General features: G+C 38.2%; 1 protein-coding gene across 4 annotated transcripts in view; it reads right to left on the reverse strand.

Moving 5' to 3' along the window:
- Positions 1-240: 240 nt before the first annotated feature.
- Positions 241-14999, reverse strand: part of EFHC2 (EF-hand domain containing 2) — a 64572-nt gene continuing 49813 nt past the window's right edge. For 2 of the 4 annotated variants that reach the window (XM_054188934.1, XM_054188936.1), the window contains 4 exons: positions 11236-11433; positions 10576-10668; positions 2983-3076; positions 241-555 (listed from right to left, as the gene is read on the reverse strand). In XM_054188934.1, coding sequence (XP_054044909.1) covers positions 460-555; positions 2983-3076; positions 10576-10668; positions 11236-11433 — 481 coding nt within the window. In that variant the 3' untranslated portion in view covers positions 241-459. The remainder of the gene's footprint in view (positions 556-2982; positions 3077-10575; positions 10669-11235; positions 11434-14999) is intronic. The other 2 variants (XM_054188937.1, XM_054188938.1) reach the window with 2 other exon arrangements.

The raw sequence follows: 14999 nt of genomic DNA on the forward strand, positions 1-14999 counted from the left end.
ACTTAAGCGTCACCACAGGGATACAGCAAAACCAGATATAAGATAAAGAGCAAGAGAGGAAATTTGAATGGAATTACCTTATTGTGCTAATACAGTCCGACATAGTATTTTAAGAGGTCATCCAACAACCTCTTTTGTTTGCAGAATAAAGCAGGGTCAGTCAGATTTTGCTCTGTTTGACTCAAAGATTTCTCAATACTTGTAAATTCTCCATATAACCAGACACAAAGATTAGAGGATACAGTTTTAATTATGCTTGTATAAGTATGAAAGAGTACTGTTGATTTAGAAGGAGTTACAAAAACACACAAAGTATACATCTATGTTGGAATAAGAAATTACATGCAATAAAACTTATATCTGATTTTTTTGTTTTACAAGGAATGTTTTTCAGTATCTGTCTAAATAAACTTTGGAGCTGAAACACTAATCCAAAAGCAGTGCCTTGCACAGATCAGATTATTCTTCCTTGCCAAACAGATCATCCAGAAGAGATAAGTATTTGATCCCTTTCACAGGAAGGGATGGTGGTTGTCCGCTCAAGTCATCTTCACTCTGAAATTAGTAACCCAGAGAATATCTTAGAATATAGTATTGAAAACAAGAATAGTTAAAAGCTGGTCAACACAAGATTGAATGAGCTGCTTCATTTCCAAATCTGTGAAAAAGAGGAACTTTATATAACACATCCTCTTAAAAGATTACTACACACCCATTTTTATCGATCTTGCACAACATTTTATTAAAAATATTTTCTATCATTTGCCACTTTGCAAATATTTTCAAATAAAATAATGCTATATTGTCTTCATTAAGACACTTATATTTGAAAGTCTTGCAAGTCATCTATGTCTCAACACCAAAAATCATACAAAATAATGATGTAGAGAGAAAGAAAAAGAAAAATAAGCTTTAAAGTCAGCTAAATAAGCACAACTCTGTTGCTGAAATCTGTCTGTCAAATACAAGTGCTGTAGCCCCAAAATATTGCTGTTAATTCATGGTAAGTAATGATCAGAATGACAATTGGATTCTAAAGTTGAACAAGATTTAATTCTCTTCCTTTCTATATTTTTTTCCATTTTGTATTGATGTTTTCATTAAAATATTCTTGCACTACACCAAAGATAGCCTAGGTATTGCAGCTAATTAAGATAACAATAAAGTGAATAAAACTGAATAAACTATACTTGTACCAATTTGGGCGCAGTTCATTAAAAAAACAGTGCTGTATGTCAGTATGACGGTTACAGCAAGGCTTTGGAGCCAATAAGGAACTGATTATCCTAGCATGATGATGACTGGTTATAATTTCTATTGATGCTCTTTCTTCCTTTTTGATTTCAGCTGCAACCTTCCTCCCATAACTTCATGTACCATTCTTAAATAGGGCTCTTAGGCATCAGCTACTCCCAGAAAGCCCATCCACTGGCTGTCCTCCAAGCAAAGATAATATCTTCTTCATACCCAAACAAAACCTCATCTCTTATGCTGCTCTGAACATACGTTTCACCACAAATGTCCATTTCAACCTCCTGCTTGTTTCACAAGCACCTTTTCCTCCACACCTTCAACTTGTGAAGGCTAGCTCTTGGTTCCACCACCACTTGCACCCCATAGGAGCCATCTCCTTCCCTCACCTGCCAGAAATGAGCTCATGCTCAACGGCATCCTGTGAGGGGAAGGAAACGGTCAAACCCATTCAACAGCAAGTGTATATGAGCCTCTGCTTCTTTCACCCTTGCTTTTTGGTACAGCGCTTTGCACCGTCTTCAAGGCAAAAATCCTCTGGGCACTGGCTTTGACCTTTTTATTTCTGTGGTACTGAGGGTCATGAGGCCCCTTATCCTGACACAATCTCCTGAGAACAGTCACTGTTCAAATACTGATTTATAACTCAAGCACATAATTCTTCTGTAAAAATAAAGAATACCCACTGAACAAACCTAATGCACATTTTAACCACAGGACAGCTTTATAAAACACATACAAGGGCTTTGATTTTATCTTTACAAGATGGAAAAATTCTTCTCAATGACAAAGGGAGAAATAAACCACCAGGGAAAGCAGAGCAAACCAGCAGCATTGGGCCCTCATTAGACATCACCGACAGTTTGAGATGCTACAGGAGAAAGAGCTGGTAAGCCAAGTAAGAGAGAGGAGTCAGGTTAATAGCACAGTACCTGAGGAATATTAGTTTAAACTATGCCACCATTGAACTTGAATTTAAAGCAATGCTACGTTTCTAAATGGTCTGAACACAAGCAAACACATTCTGTACAAGCATAGCAACACATTGGCTAGGCCAGAACAGCAAACCCACATGTTGTCAGAAGGGCTTCGGATTTATCTGTTACAAAGTTTTTAAAAATCAGCATAATTCACATCTATTTTTAAATGTTCCATTTAGCACAAGATGGCAAGATCAGGTTAATCTCTGCAGCTTGTTGATACCACATTTTAATTTACCCTAAGTAGCAGGCTGGTGGAGATATACAAAGTTGATCCATCAATACTGCTCTTGCTGTACACCTACCCGTGATGTGGTGTATTATGTACAAGTTTCTATGGAGTTATATAACTACTTTCTGCAGTGTCAGTGAAGTTTAAAGTATTTCCGACTATCTCAGCAAGCAAACAGATCATTTGACATGCGTCGACAATATTTGTGGGTGAAGTGGTGTTCATGCCCATTGTTCATGGACAAATACACCTGTTTCTCCTTCTCTTTTTTTTTTCTTCTAGAAAAATGACACAGAGATGTGACACTTATTAGGCATGGGAGTGTTACAGGGCCTTGTTTGATTTTTCTGCTTCATTCTAAACCTCCCAGAAAATAAATTAATTACTTGAAGAAAATAGGCAAACATATGCAAATATGAAACCTGTTGTGGTCTCCATTGGATAAATCACTCATGTTGAAGTTGGACAAATTGTATCAACGTACTGTACTGTTCCTTTGCACAGATATACTGGTTTTACCTTTATTGTCTGGAAAGCAGGGATTTGATTCTCTCTCCAGTTCAGCCCATCCACAAACTTTTTATATTCCACTTGCTTATGGTCATCTCCAAACCTGAGCACAATATCCGTAAGATGACTCAAGGTTAAAGGAAATTTTTAACAAAGTTGTATCATGTTATCTACAGCATACTAATACATTACCTTTTGGATAGTAATTTTTCACTCCTTTATTACCAAATACTGGCAGAGTACAGAAAAACACTACCAAACTGTCAGAACTTCTATATCATACCTTCTATTCAATATTCTTACACCTTATTATTATCTCTCATAGTAGAATTCAACTTCTTCACGTTTTATTACATTTCCACTAATTTCATTTTGCTTTTGAAGCATTGCCCAACCTTTTCCAACACTGGGATCTCACAATTGGTGACAAACATAAAGGTGAGATGATCAGTGTATGATTCCTTTGTGTAGGAAAGAAACATGTAGAATGATACAAGTGAGCTGTGCTATAACACAACTGACCTGCTTTATTTCCTGAAAATAAGCAATCCTTCAAAATGCTGTTTGCACACACCTTGGGATCAATTTACAATTGAGAAACACACAGCTCTCTAACGTACCAAATAACAGCCAGATTTAAAAATCACAAGCCTTGTCATTTTGTAGTTGTTTTATGGCATTATTCTTCATTTCTATGGAATAAATATATATTTGTGTCAGTTATGAGGGCCCCTAAATGCATGAAGATACATATGCTGCCCACTGAGGTCTACAGGTACACGTGGAACATGCTGTCTCCCTCCCTCAAATTTCTAAAATCATTACCCTGCACTAATAAACCCCATGGGAACAGATTTGTAAGCCACATCATCCTTCTGACATTGATTCAAATGAAGCAGCTCCACAAAAAAAGTCCTCAATTCAGCAAAACACTCGGGTGATTAAGGCACTTGGGAACCACTGCTATTTCAGCGGGACTAGGCAAATGCTTGAAAGATATCCACAAGCTGAAGCTACCATGCAAATCGTTCTTGAAATGAACGGCTTAACTGCTCTGCCATAAATACTGTACTAGCAGCTTCTGTGAATGACATCTGTCTCACCGAACACTACCTACATACAAAAGGGACCTGGTTTAGGCACACAAGCACACCCTGAAAGTGTCTGTGCTTCACTGGGGTCCACGGAGAGATATATATAACTAGCAAGACTCAATACCTATTCTTTGGTGGGAAACACCAGGTTAAAAAATTCTGTCCTGTAATCTGGTGAGACAAATAGTACTGCACAGAAGCAGGGTCATCTCCATGAAACAAGTCTTTTCTTTCTTAAAGAAAACCATTTTATGTTGTTCTTAAAGAAATAGCACTGCACAGAACATGGGCCTCAAAACCCTTCAACCACTGCAGCGGGTTATGGTAAAAATTAAGCATGAAGGTACTTTAAGGGAGAATTTACAGCAGAAACTGGGAAAACAATACCAAAGAGGAAAAAATAAATCTAGTGACAAAAATAAACTGCAATAAACTGCAACTCATCCTCTCCTCCTCCTCCCCCCACACCTTTCATTTAATAGTCAGCAGGAGAGATAATAATAAAATATACTGACAGCCATAAACAGAGATGCTAGCGATAAACTGGAACATTAAGTAGAGTGAGTTATGCTTAAGATGAAAGCAAAGTCAGAAAAGAATGCTACTGTTACTAGTATTAAAGAGGAGCATGAAACATTGCCATGAGAAACCTTCCTATGATAGCTTGCTTGTTTACAATAGCTCACATGCAAGTTAACATTTTCATAAAGCCTTACTTTTGGGAAATATATCCAATATACAAGAAAATTATCATTCCCACTTCTAAGGGGTTCTTGCTTATTTCTGGCTTGTTGTTTTTTTTTTGCAGGTGATAATTGGCAAAAGGAGTTTTGCATTAGATATAACAAGACAATAAAAAACTTATACCTCTTGGAAAAAAAACTATGGCACACAAATTTTGAATTTCAGAACTATAATGACAAATATTTTTTTCTTTTACTGTATATATTTTCTAATTTTGAAAAGTCGAAAGATTAAGTCTACTGCCAAGATGCAGAGCTCTAGAAGCAGGATTTTTAAATAAAGTAAAAGTGAAGGCATGTAACTACTTAAACTTATGTTGAGGCGATGAAGTCAAGGAAGGCATTGCTTCTGCTTTCGACATACATTAATAGGGAGAAAAGTCCTTTAATGTGACAGCACTAGCAAACTGAGATGACAACATGGGCATGAAGTTAACTATAACGAAAGATTTTAACACGAGCACAAGAAATGGGATTCCTAAATCCCATATTTAAATAGCTACAGAAAGCAGCTTAAAGTATTACTCTAGAATAATCCAGAAAGAAAAAATAAAATAAAATCTACTCTTTAGATCTCTGTCCTGCTGTGACTTATTGTATCAATCTACTAAATGCACACACTTGCAATTTGGCACAGAGTATCCAGATGGACAGAGGAGATGTTATCAATTTGTGCATTATTAGGATAGAGATATCATACATTTCAGTGGCTGGAGTTAATATGACTGAAACTGACAGTGCTCTTCAGGAAAGGAAATTACATTTGTCTTATCACGAAGATGCAACGAAGATCTCTTGAAACCATGCTTTTCTTCAGTTTTGCCCTGTGACTTCACCAATGCATGTGATTTTAGACAATGAAAGCCACTCCCCCATCCCTATCATAGTTTGCAGAGCTTTTTTTTTCTTTGACATTACAGAAATAATCATACATTTCTGCTTCTAAAAATATATTCACAATGAAATACTCCAGATACGTGAAAAATCTGGTTAAATCACATTATGACTATTCCTGAATATGCTTTGGTGAGTAAAGGCTACTTATTAATATTTTTTCTTTCCCATCAAGAAATCTGTAACCCAAGCATTTATGTGAAAAGTTAATGTACATGCAGAGGGTTTTTTTTTAATTCCTTAATTTTGAATAACATGTATTAAGAAGTTTATCTGATAATAATAGAAGGGAAGCATCATACTACTTTAACCTTAGAGAAAATGTTGGGATTTTTCAGCCTGTTTGATACACGGGTATACACCTAAATTGTCATGAACTGCTCATATGAAAAGATTTAAAACAGCAACCACGGACAAGCCTATGCAGCTGATCAGTACAAATGAAGTAATGGCTACCATCTTGTGTATGCATCTATTCATGACTTGAACAACTAGGAACAACAAGAAAGCCAACCACACCCTGGGATGCACCAAAAGCAGCGTGGCCAGCAGGTCAAGGGAGGTGATTCTGCCCCTCTGCCCTGCTCTCGTGAGACCCCACCTGGAGCTACTATGGAGAGCTCTGGAGCCCTCAGCACTGGAAGGACATGGACCTGTTGGAATAGGTCCAGAGGAGGGCAACGAAGATGATGAGAGGGCTGGAGCACCTCTCCTGTGAAGACAGGCTGAGAGAGATGGGCTTGTTCAGTTTAGAGAAGAGAAGGCTCTGGGGAGACCTTATAGCGGCCTTCCGGTACCTAAAGGGGGCCATTACATGGGCATGTAGCCATAGGACGAGGGGTAACGGTTTTAAACTGAAAGAGGGTAGATTTAGATTAGATATTAGGAAGAAATTCTTTACTGTGAGGGTGGTGAGACACTGGAACAGGTTGCCCAGAGAAGCTGTGGATGCCCCATCCCTGGAGGTGTTCAACACCAGGTTGGATGGGGCTTTGAGCAGCCCGGTCTAGTGGGAGGTGTCCCTGCCCATGGCAAGGGGGTTGGAACTAAACTGAACCATCAGTTTCTCAGCATACTGAGTAACAGAAATAATTTCTTTTAAGAGATCGGAATATTAATGCTGAAGAGTCTTTTAATCACAAATGGCATAGGGAGTCTCAGGCAGCAAAGGTAACGAGCAGAAGACAGAGTGCAGGAGAACAATTTTGTGACCCTTTCCAGTCTTGCTCCTGCTAGCAGGACACTTGCTGTAGCAGGAAAAGAGGGTTTGCTTCCTGAAAGAAATAGGTCAGCCCTAAAAATCATTACAGACAAGCAACTACATAAAAAATCAATGCTTAGCCACAAACCAGAGAAAAGCTGAGCATGCAGGAGTGGCCTGGCCTGCCCTACTAGTGACTTGAGATCTGGGATGACCATGTAGGATGCCCATTGCCATAGGCACTGCTACCTGGGATTAACTTTTTCAAAACAACAAGCCCCCCTCCAGAGTCCAACAGACTAACCCTCATACTGGGAAGAGCTGAAGAACTACACAGCTGTTTTTAACAGAAATTAAAAATCATATTTTAAAAAATAGGGACATATGCTTAACAACTAAACTAATGTGGAATAATCAACATGTAATACTCGTAAACTTGTCATCCATTCCTTCTTCCCTCCATTTTTTCTTTCCTTATCTGCCAGCTGTTTATATACCCTCTGGGACAGGATTGCGTCTTGAAAAGTCCTTGTTAGCATACATTTAGCATTGCAGTAAATAAAAAATAACTGAAAAAAACCAAACTAAATCCATTACTTAAGCACTTTAGCAGCATTTATTTATTAAACAAACTATAATTGCTCATTATGCCTGCATAAATTTAAAGAAATGCTTATGATGACTACTGTGGTTTTCTGGCAGAAAAAATGGTGTACCATATGCATTGCTTAATACATCGTGATTAAAAGTCTGTATTGTCCTGTGAATAAAAAACTACGTGAGAAAATGCTGACGGAGAAAGGAAATACTTTTTAATAAGCCAGCTCAGGTAAATTGGAAAAATGGACACATTGTTGGGTACCTAAATCCTACTATTCCACCATCCCACAATTAAAAATATAAATTTACTCTAGACAGGCAATTTTAAAGTGTCTTATGAAACCTCAGAGTCTTTGTGCTAATTCTCCCTACGCTCTGTGGAAACTGAATAGTGTTTATGTACAGTAAACAAAGTCTTGGGTCATCTGGAGGTGACCACAAAATTAGACAGTAACTTTTAGACCCATCCCATGCTTTTAATAAGTGACAGATCATTGCAGTATAATTTACAAATGTAAATAATAAATACTTTAAGAGTATTACCTTTCAAAATGGAAAAATAGAACCATTAAGTCCTACAGTTGCCACGTAATCTCAGACAGCAAAGCTGAATAAACATACAGCTTCAGTCTTCAACTACTATCTGATCATGTTGTCTAGCATCATTTTATAGCTGAATAGGGTCCAGCTAGTGCATTAGCTACATATACTGCTTTTGTGGGAATCAATCCAACAACTTTTATTGTACCACTTTCTTCCTTCATAAATACAGATACACACAGTAGGAAGACCGCCACTGCTTGCTTCAGAAACATCAATGGACACAAAATTACGTGCTTCCTCATCCAAAAAAACACAGGGAAAGAATACTGTTGAAAACTTGGCCCACACTGAATTGCATACTCTCCAGGAGTGAGACTGTTCTTCACTAACAATAAACCTGCCTGTTTCCTGATTCCTCAGTCTCAAAGAAAACTACAGAGAGCAGGAGGAAAGGAAGAGAAAAGTCTAAATCTCCTTCAATTTCCAGATTACTGGAAATTAACTCCTACTAAATAGACTTCAAAAAAATCTTTCCCTGACTGCACCCTCACGAAACAATAAATTTACCAGGCAGTGCCAACTGCACACAGTACTAAGAATGCGACAGTCTTCCTTCTTATCTGCAGTGCAGTGACTCACCACAAAGTGCCGTCTTTTGAAGCAGCTGTTAGTGTAACTTAGAACCGGCATTACACGTAGCACTCTAGATAATGAAGCACTTCTCACGCTCATTTCTGAGGCCCAGATTCACACCATTTACCTTTCTCAAACAGAAATCTGTGACACAGTCTGGCCACAGCCCCTTTAGAAACAAAGGAAAATGGATGGCAATTTAGAAATCCAGCTCTTATACAGGCTGAGGAGATAACTCTCTCCTCCTCCATTGCCTACAAAAAGAATTTACAGCGGCTGAATCCTAATTCAGCTGTCATAGGTACCTGGGTGAAATCCAACCCTTAGTCTCCTCCTTGTCTTCTAAGCTTATCTCTAATTTTTATTGTAGTGTACTGGGCTTTTTCTTTTTAACTGCCTACACTGGGACTCTTCAGGAGAGAAGAGGTTCATCTCACAAAAGCTTTCCCTCATAAATTCACAAACAATAAACGCACCTCTGGAGCCTACGATGTGTCAGGCTTGTCTGTTTTTCATCAGCATTGAGTTAGTACATAAAGGAAAACCTCCAGTCCTTTGTCTGTGCATCTATTCAATTTCAACCTTTATGAAGTGGAAACTATGAGAACCCCTTGTCTAGGACAGGATGTCAATTGCCCTCCAACACTTTTTGCGTTGGGCAGCTTTGTGGGAGTTCTTAAAAATGAGGTTTAAATTAATCCTAAAATTCAGACATGCTTCTGATTACTCCTGTTTGTAACTAACTGTCAGAAGTGATGAACAGCAAACAAATTGCCAAAGTCATCTATCTGGCTACTGCAGGGAACTATTCTGAAAGTTTTTGGTCTGGAAAAGGGGGCTTTGTGAAAAATAGCCCCTTAGGCTTCTTAAAGCAGTCTTGTTGATACCGATTGAAGCAGGAAGTCTTGCTTGCAGTACAAAGATGCTTTATTAAAATGGATTCCACATTTCTGCCTGACAAGAGTCTTTTCATTATTTGATAAATCCAGATGCTTAGTTTGCAATTCCTCCTGAAATCAAGAAGCATATCTACCTGAAAGCATCTAAACATGACAGAAGACAAGACCAGCTCCTGCTTTTAACACAGTACGAAGGCAACAGACAAAATATTTAAGGATTTCCCACAAGGGAAAGAAGAGACCAGTGAGCATGTATTTAAACCTATTACCAGAAAATCTGGCCATGAAAACCAAACTCAACATGACATAAGTGTTCAAAACAGCACAGGGTACTCCGACCTCTAGCCTTTAATACAAGCGCACTGAATACTAGTTCTTTTCATTTCTACTCCCATTAATACAGCTAGCCAAGCAATTTGTCTTGAAACAATCAAATGTGCTGTGGAAAAATACCAAAACCATGCTAACAGTCCTTTTCCTTTTTAAAAATTACCATAAAATACGTTTCAGGTGAGATTAATAGGAGTAGCAAACCACTTTTATTTACTATTGATGTTGACTACTTGATTCAAGGACGTTTCATTGTATTCATCTTGGTATGGTTCTTAAAACTCACGTAATGTGCTTTTACAAGATTATTGGTTTTACCTTACATATGCACAGGAACAACTAATGCAAAAAAAAAAATGAATGTCATAGATAATGATAAGTATCAGTAGCTGATTCCCATAAGACTAATTCCATGTAATTCTGGCAAAACCCAGATGATCTTCCATGCCAGACAAGATGAATAGAAGTCGCCAAGGTGGATGCACCTCAGTTGATCATAAATATTCTATAAATAGGAAAGTCCACACGTGTATAGCGACAAAATCAGCATCATTAAATGATTAATATTAGGTAAATGACAAATACTTAAGAACTCTGTCTGCAGTAGATATTTAGCACTGATTTCCACCTATCCAGGCAGGTCATACTATCTGCCCTTAACTCACATGGTCAGTAAAGCCTGCAGATCATCATCAGCCAGTGGCAACTTAAAGGACTTGCAAATAGTCCTGCACATCTCATGGGGCAGCGCTCCACATCTACATAAACAGAAAGAGAGGGGACAAGTGTACATTAGGTATTTTCCAGATTTATTTCACATGAATGTTGCTGTGAATAGGAAAACACGTGAGGAATATTGGGGTAGAGATAAAGAAAAGAAGGTTTAATGAAATTTCACTATTACAAAGCCAAGAAATTTGAAGTACGCATGGTGGCCTGTCTACCCCGGGCTGAGGTCCTTAGTGATTCTCTGTGATTCTTTATCTGTGACATCAGAGAACAAAAAGGGCAAATGAGTCATATAAAGAATCAGCTACAAATCCTTTATTTTTCCCCTTAAATCACTATTTTTTCCTCTTTGATTTGAAATACTCTGTTTTGCCTGTGAATAGGCAAAACGTTCAGTACAGTAGCTACAATAAAAAGTCCACAAACAAAATGAGAGGCAAAAAGGCTATCCTTTTCTTGTCTACTGTCAAGTGCTGAGAGAGGCTTTAACATTACAAATAATATCCTTTGGCCACAATATATCATTCGCTCAGCAACAAACAGAAAGTAGGTAGAGCTTCCCAAATAACAGCTTAGGATAAACAGAGGAAACTTACTTCTCACGGTCATTGTATAAAAACACTGCAGACAGTTGTTCAAAATTCTCAAAGCTATTTTTCTTTAGTTGTTCTTGAGCCACTGCAAGGAGGAAGTGGAGGTCCATTTCATATTCCTCTCTCACACTGTAATAGCGCCCAAGAGTGATAATTTCATGTTCTGAAAATGCTCCATCAGTGATGCTGGCTATCAAATTTCTGTTCACAAAAACAACAGCTCACTTGAGTTTTAAGTAAAGGAGTTAAAAACAGTTAATAATCACTACATTTCAGGGGGTGAAGAAGGAATTAAAATGCATTCATCATACAATGCTGTATTTAGATCTTTAAATTTGAAATCCAGATCTGTTCAAGGAGGTATAATGAAAATTAACAAATCTTAAACTTTTGCAAGATGTCCACATTTCCTTAGTAGCTGGCTATACCTACAAAAAAATACATAATAATCCTGATTGAAGCCTTTTACCTGGAGATGCCATACCGGCATGGAATATTAGCAGAATATTTGTCATTGCATTTATCCAACAAGATCGTGAATTAACAAGGTATTATCCTGTTTTGTTCCTAATTATATTTTGCATTCTGCAGTAATTAATTATCTGTAAACACAAAGCATGCACAACAACAATTGCATAAAATATATAGAGAGAATTAACAGTGGCAGAGGAGAAGTGGGGCAGAAGATCCCAACAGAGAACACAATATTAATCAAGTGTCAAGCCACACTTCACAAAGACTTGTGAAAGCTGGCCCTGTTGGGTAGTTTTTGCTGTAATTACAGAAATTACAAGGGTTACCAAGAATGGAAGACAGGAGGCAGTAGCAAGACCGGTTTATGCTTGGACACTGTCATCGGAGGAAGACCCTATGCAGGGAAGAACTGAGATGCGCTCTCCCAAGATTGCTTGTGTTCCTCAGACAAATCAGCCCACTTCAAGAAAGAAGAAATGCTCCTGAGATCCATCTGACGGGCCAGTGCTAGCACTGAATGACTAGTCATTCCTGCTAGTATCAAGAATTTGTTGCTGGTAATAGAGCTGGAGTGATTTCTCGGTAAACTCCTGAAGGTACTTGTAGTATATCAGCAAGTGGACACAAGCTTTGGAGCTTAAGAACCAAGACTAATAATTACAGTTCATAACAATCTCCCTCTGCTTGATATTGTTCGTGGAAGGGAGGAGAAGGACTACTTTTAAAGACCACACTGTCTTTGCAGTAGGGGTTTTGTTGCCTTCAATGATTACAGAGTTCCTCATACGTCCTGGATGTCGACACAACGGAAGGAAAGAAAAAAAAAACAGTAGTAAGGTATGCAAGGAAACCTAGGAGGCTTCCTGCTCTCCTGGAAAATACTGGCCTGAACTGTAGATCACCTCAGCTGTTCTCATACTATCTGCCCTTAATTTACATGGTCAGTGAAGCTTGCAGATCATCATCAGCCAGTGGCAACTTAAAGGACTTGCAAATAGTCCTGCACTACTGTGTCCTGCACTCTTGTCAAACCTGGCTTAGTGTAACTACATGATCAGAGGGGTGGAGCACCTCTCCTGTGAATACAGGCTGAGAGAGATGGGCTTGTTCAGCAGCCTTCCAGTACCTAAAGGGAGCCTACAGGAAAGACGGGGAGGGACTCTTTTATCAGGGAGAGGAGTGATAGGAGGAAGGGTAACAGTTTTAAACTGAAAGAGGGGAGATTTAGATTAAATATTAGGAAGAAATTCTTTACTGTGAGGGTGGTGAGACACTGGAACAGGTTGCCCAGAGAAGCTGTGGATGCCCCATCCCTGGGAGTGTTCAAGGCCAGGCTGGATGGGGCTTTGAGCAGCCTGGTCTAGTGGGAGGTGTCCCTGCCCATGGCAGGGGGGCTGGAACTAGATGATCTTTAAGGTCCCTTCCAACACAAACCATTCTATGATTCTATGATACATTGGCGTTATGATCCCAAGTGTCTGCCTCTGGTGAACTCACATTCAACAGGACTTTTTTAAAACTGCAAGCATCAACATAGGCCTATGTGCTTCAGCCAAAATTAGATTAATTATATATAATATTTCTGAATAAACTGCACTAAGAATAAACTTCACCATAATTGCTGATGCAGTTAGAGATGTACCTTGTGGTACCCTTAAGGGTACTGCATCACTGTGATTATATACCAATCTTTGAAAACAAATGGAAGAAATTACTAGTGATGCACAAAGTTCTGACACAAGATTCGAACTTCTCCCTGGAGAACAGTTAAACTCTGGAATAAATCTGATAATGGGTCTCTTAACATGCACATGTGAACTGAAAGGACAGAAACTTAGTATTCTTCCAAATTGCAAAATTTCATCAACAAACATAACATTTCACTTGCTTCCTCTCAGAAGCTTGCACAAATGAAGATACCTGTTCATAAAACATGATTGCACCTACACAGCTGTTCAAAAAAGGATGCTAAACACAGCATAGTGTCTACTTTGATTGAATTTCTCCTTTTTTCACATTAAATAAGTCAGAAAGACCCTTTATTTGCAGTGGCAGGAGATAAATGTAAGGAGAAGACAAGTTGACAATAGCAAACCTTATCTGAGATTATGCAAACTCAATGATCAAAACTCGGTCCATCTATTAATATTATCATTATCTTGTCAGTATTATTATTCCACTTACTGAATATTGCTATTTATATTGTAGCAGCATTCAAAGATCCAGTCAAAACTGGAGCCTCTTCCCTGGAGCCTGCAGTAATACTACTGCAAACACAAAGAAGAGGACAGTACTGCCTGATAAGGCTGGCACTCTAAATGCTTGGGCTGGGAAAGCTGAAAGCATGTAGATAACATCACCCATCTGAGTATTTCCACAGACTGGATTTCCACGCATGGCACAGATTTTGCCAGTGTCGGGATTTTAAAGCTCTTTTATTTTCTCAAGCCAGTTAGTGACAATAAAGTCACCAAAGCTCCCAGGTAAAATTATTGTCTGTTTGGGAATTAAAGCATATTCTAGTGATTGCTAGGGACTAATGAGCGATACCAGAGATTCACAAACAGAATTACATCTAAACTCTTCCTGACAAAAAGAAACAAGCTGCAACAATTGTTCCCACAGCTTAGTTATCTTTTGGTTTACTTTTTTTTTGTTGTTCTAGAAGAGTAAGACAGATTGCAATCTGAATTTGGTAGAGAAAGAAGGAATAATAATAAACTGCTTAAAAGAGCTATTTCTTAAACTGAATTGAAGATAGACATCTTTGTTAAACCCACATGCTTCTTTGTCTCCAACAGTGAACAGTCTTGCCAGTAGCTTATGAGAAAAAGCAGTCTGGATAGGACCATGTGATGCACAGGCATCTAAGTTTAAGTTTTGGGGTTTTTTTTCTTCTCTTTTTAACAAAGTTTTCAATAGTTTTAACAATAGCTTAGGGGATAGCTTCAGTGTACACCATGCATTTATTTCCAGGACGATGTGCCATAGATTTGTGCTCTGAAAGTAGTTGAAGTAAATTGTATAATGACAATTCCGCTTCACTACATCATACTTACAGGTGTATTTTTAAATGCAGCTCATATAAAATTACATAGGTAGAAAGGAAGAAATCTGAACAGCCAAGTTCAGAGTGCAGTAAAGCTTTAGCTGTATTTAAGATAAGAGGATTATCATGCTGGTTGAAGCTGTCACACAGATAATTGCCTGTACTAAAAATAATCATTTGTAGTTACAGTTATAATCATGAAATGCCACGACAGATTAAAAATAAACAGTGATGTACACAAGAA

Source organism: Rissa tridactyla, chromosome 1, assembly GCF_028500815.1.
Source record: "Rissa tridactyla isolate bRisTri1 chromosome 1, bRisTri1.patW.cur.20221130, whole genome shotgun sequence".
NCBI lineage: Eukaryota > Metazoa > Chordata > Aves > Charadriiformes > Laridae > Rissa > Rissa tridactyla.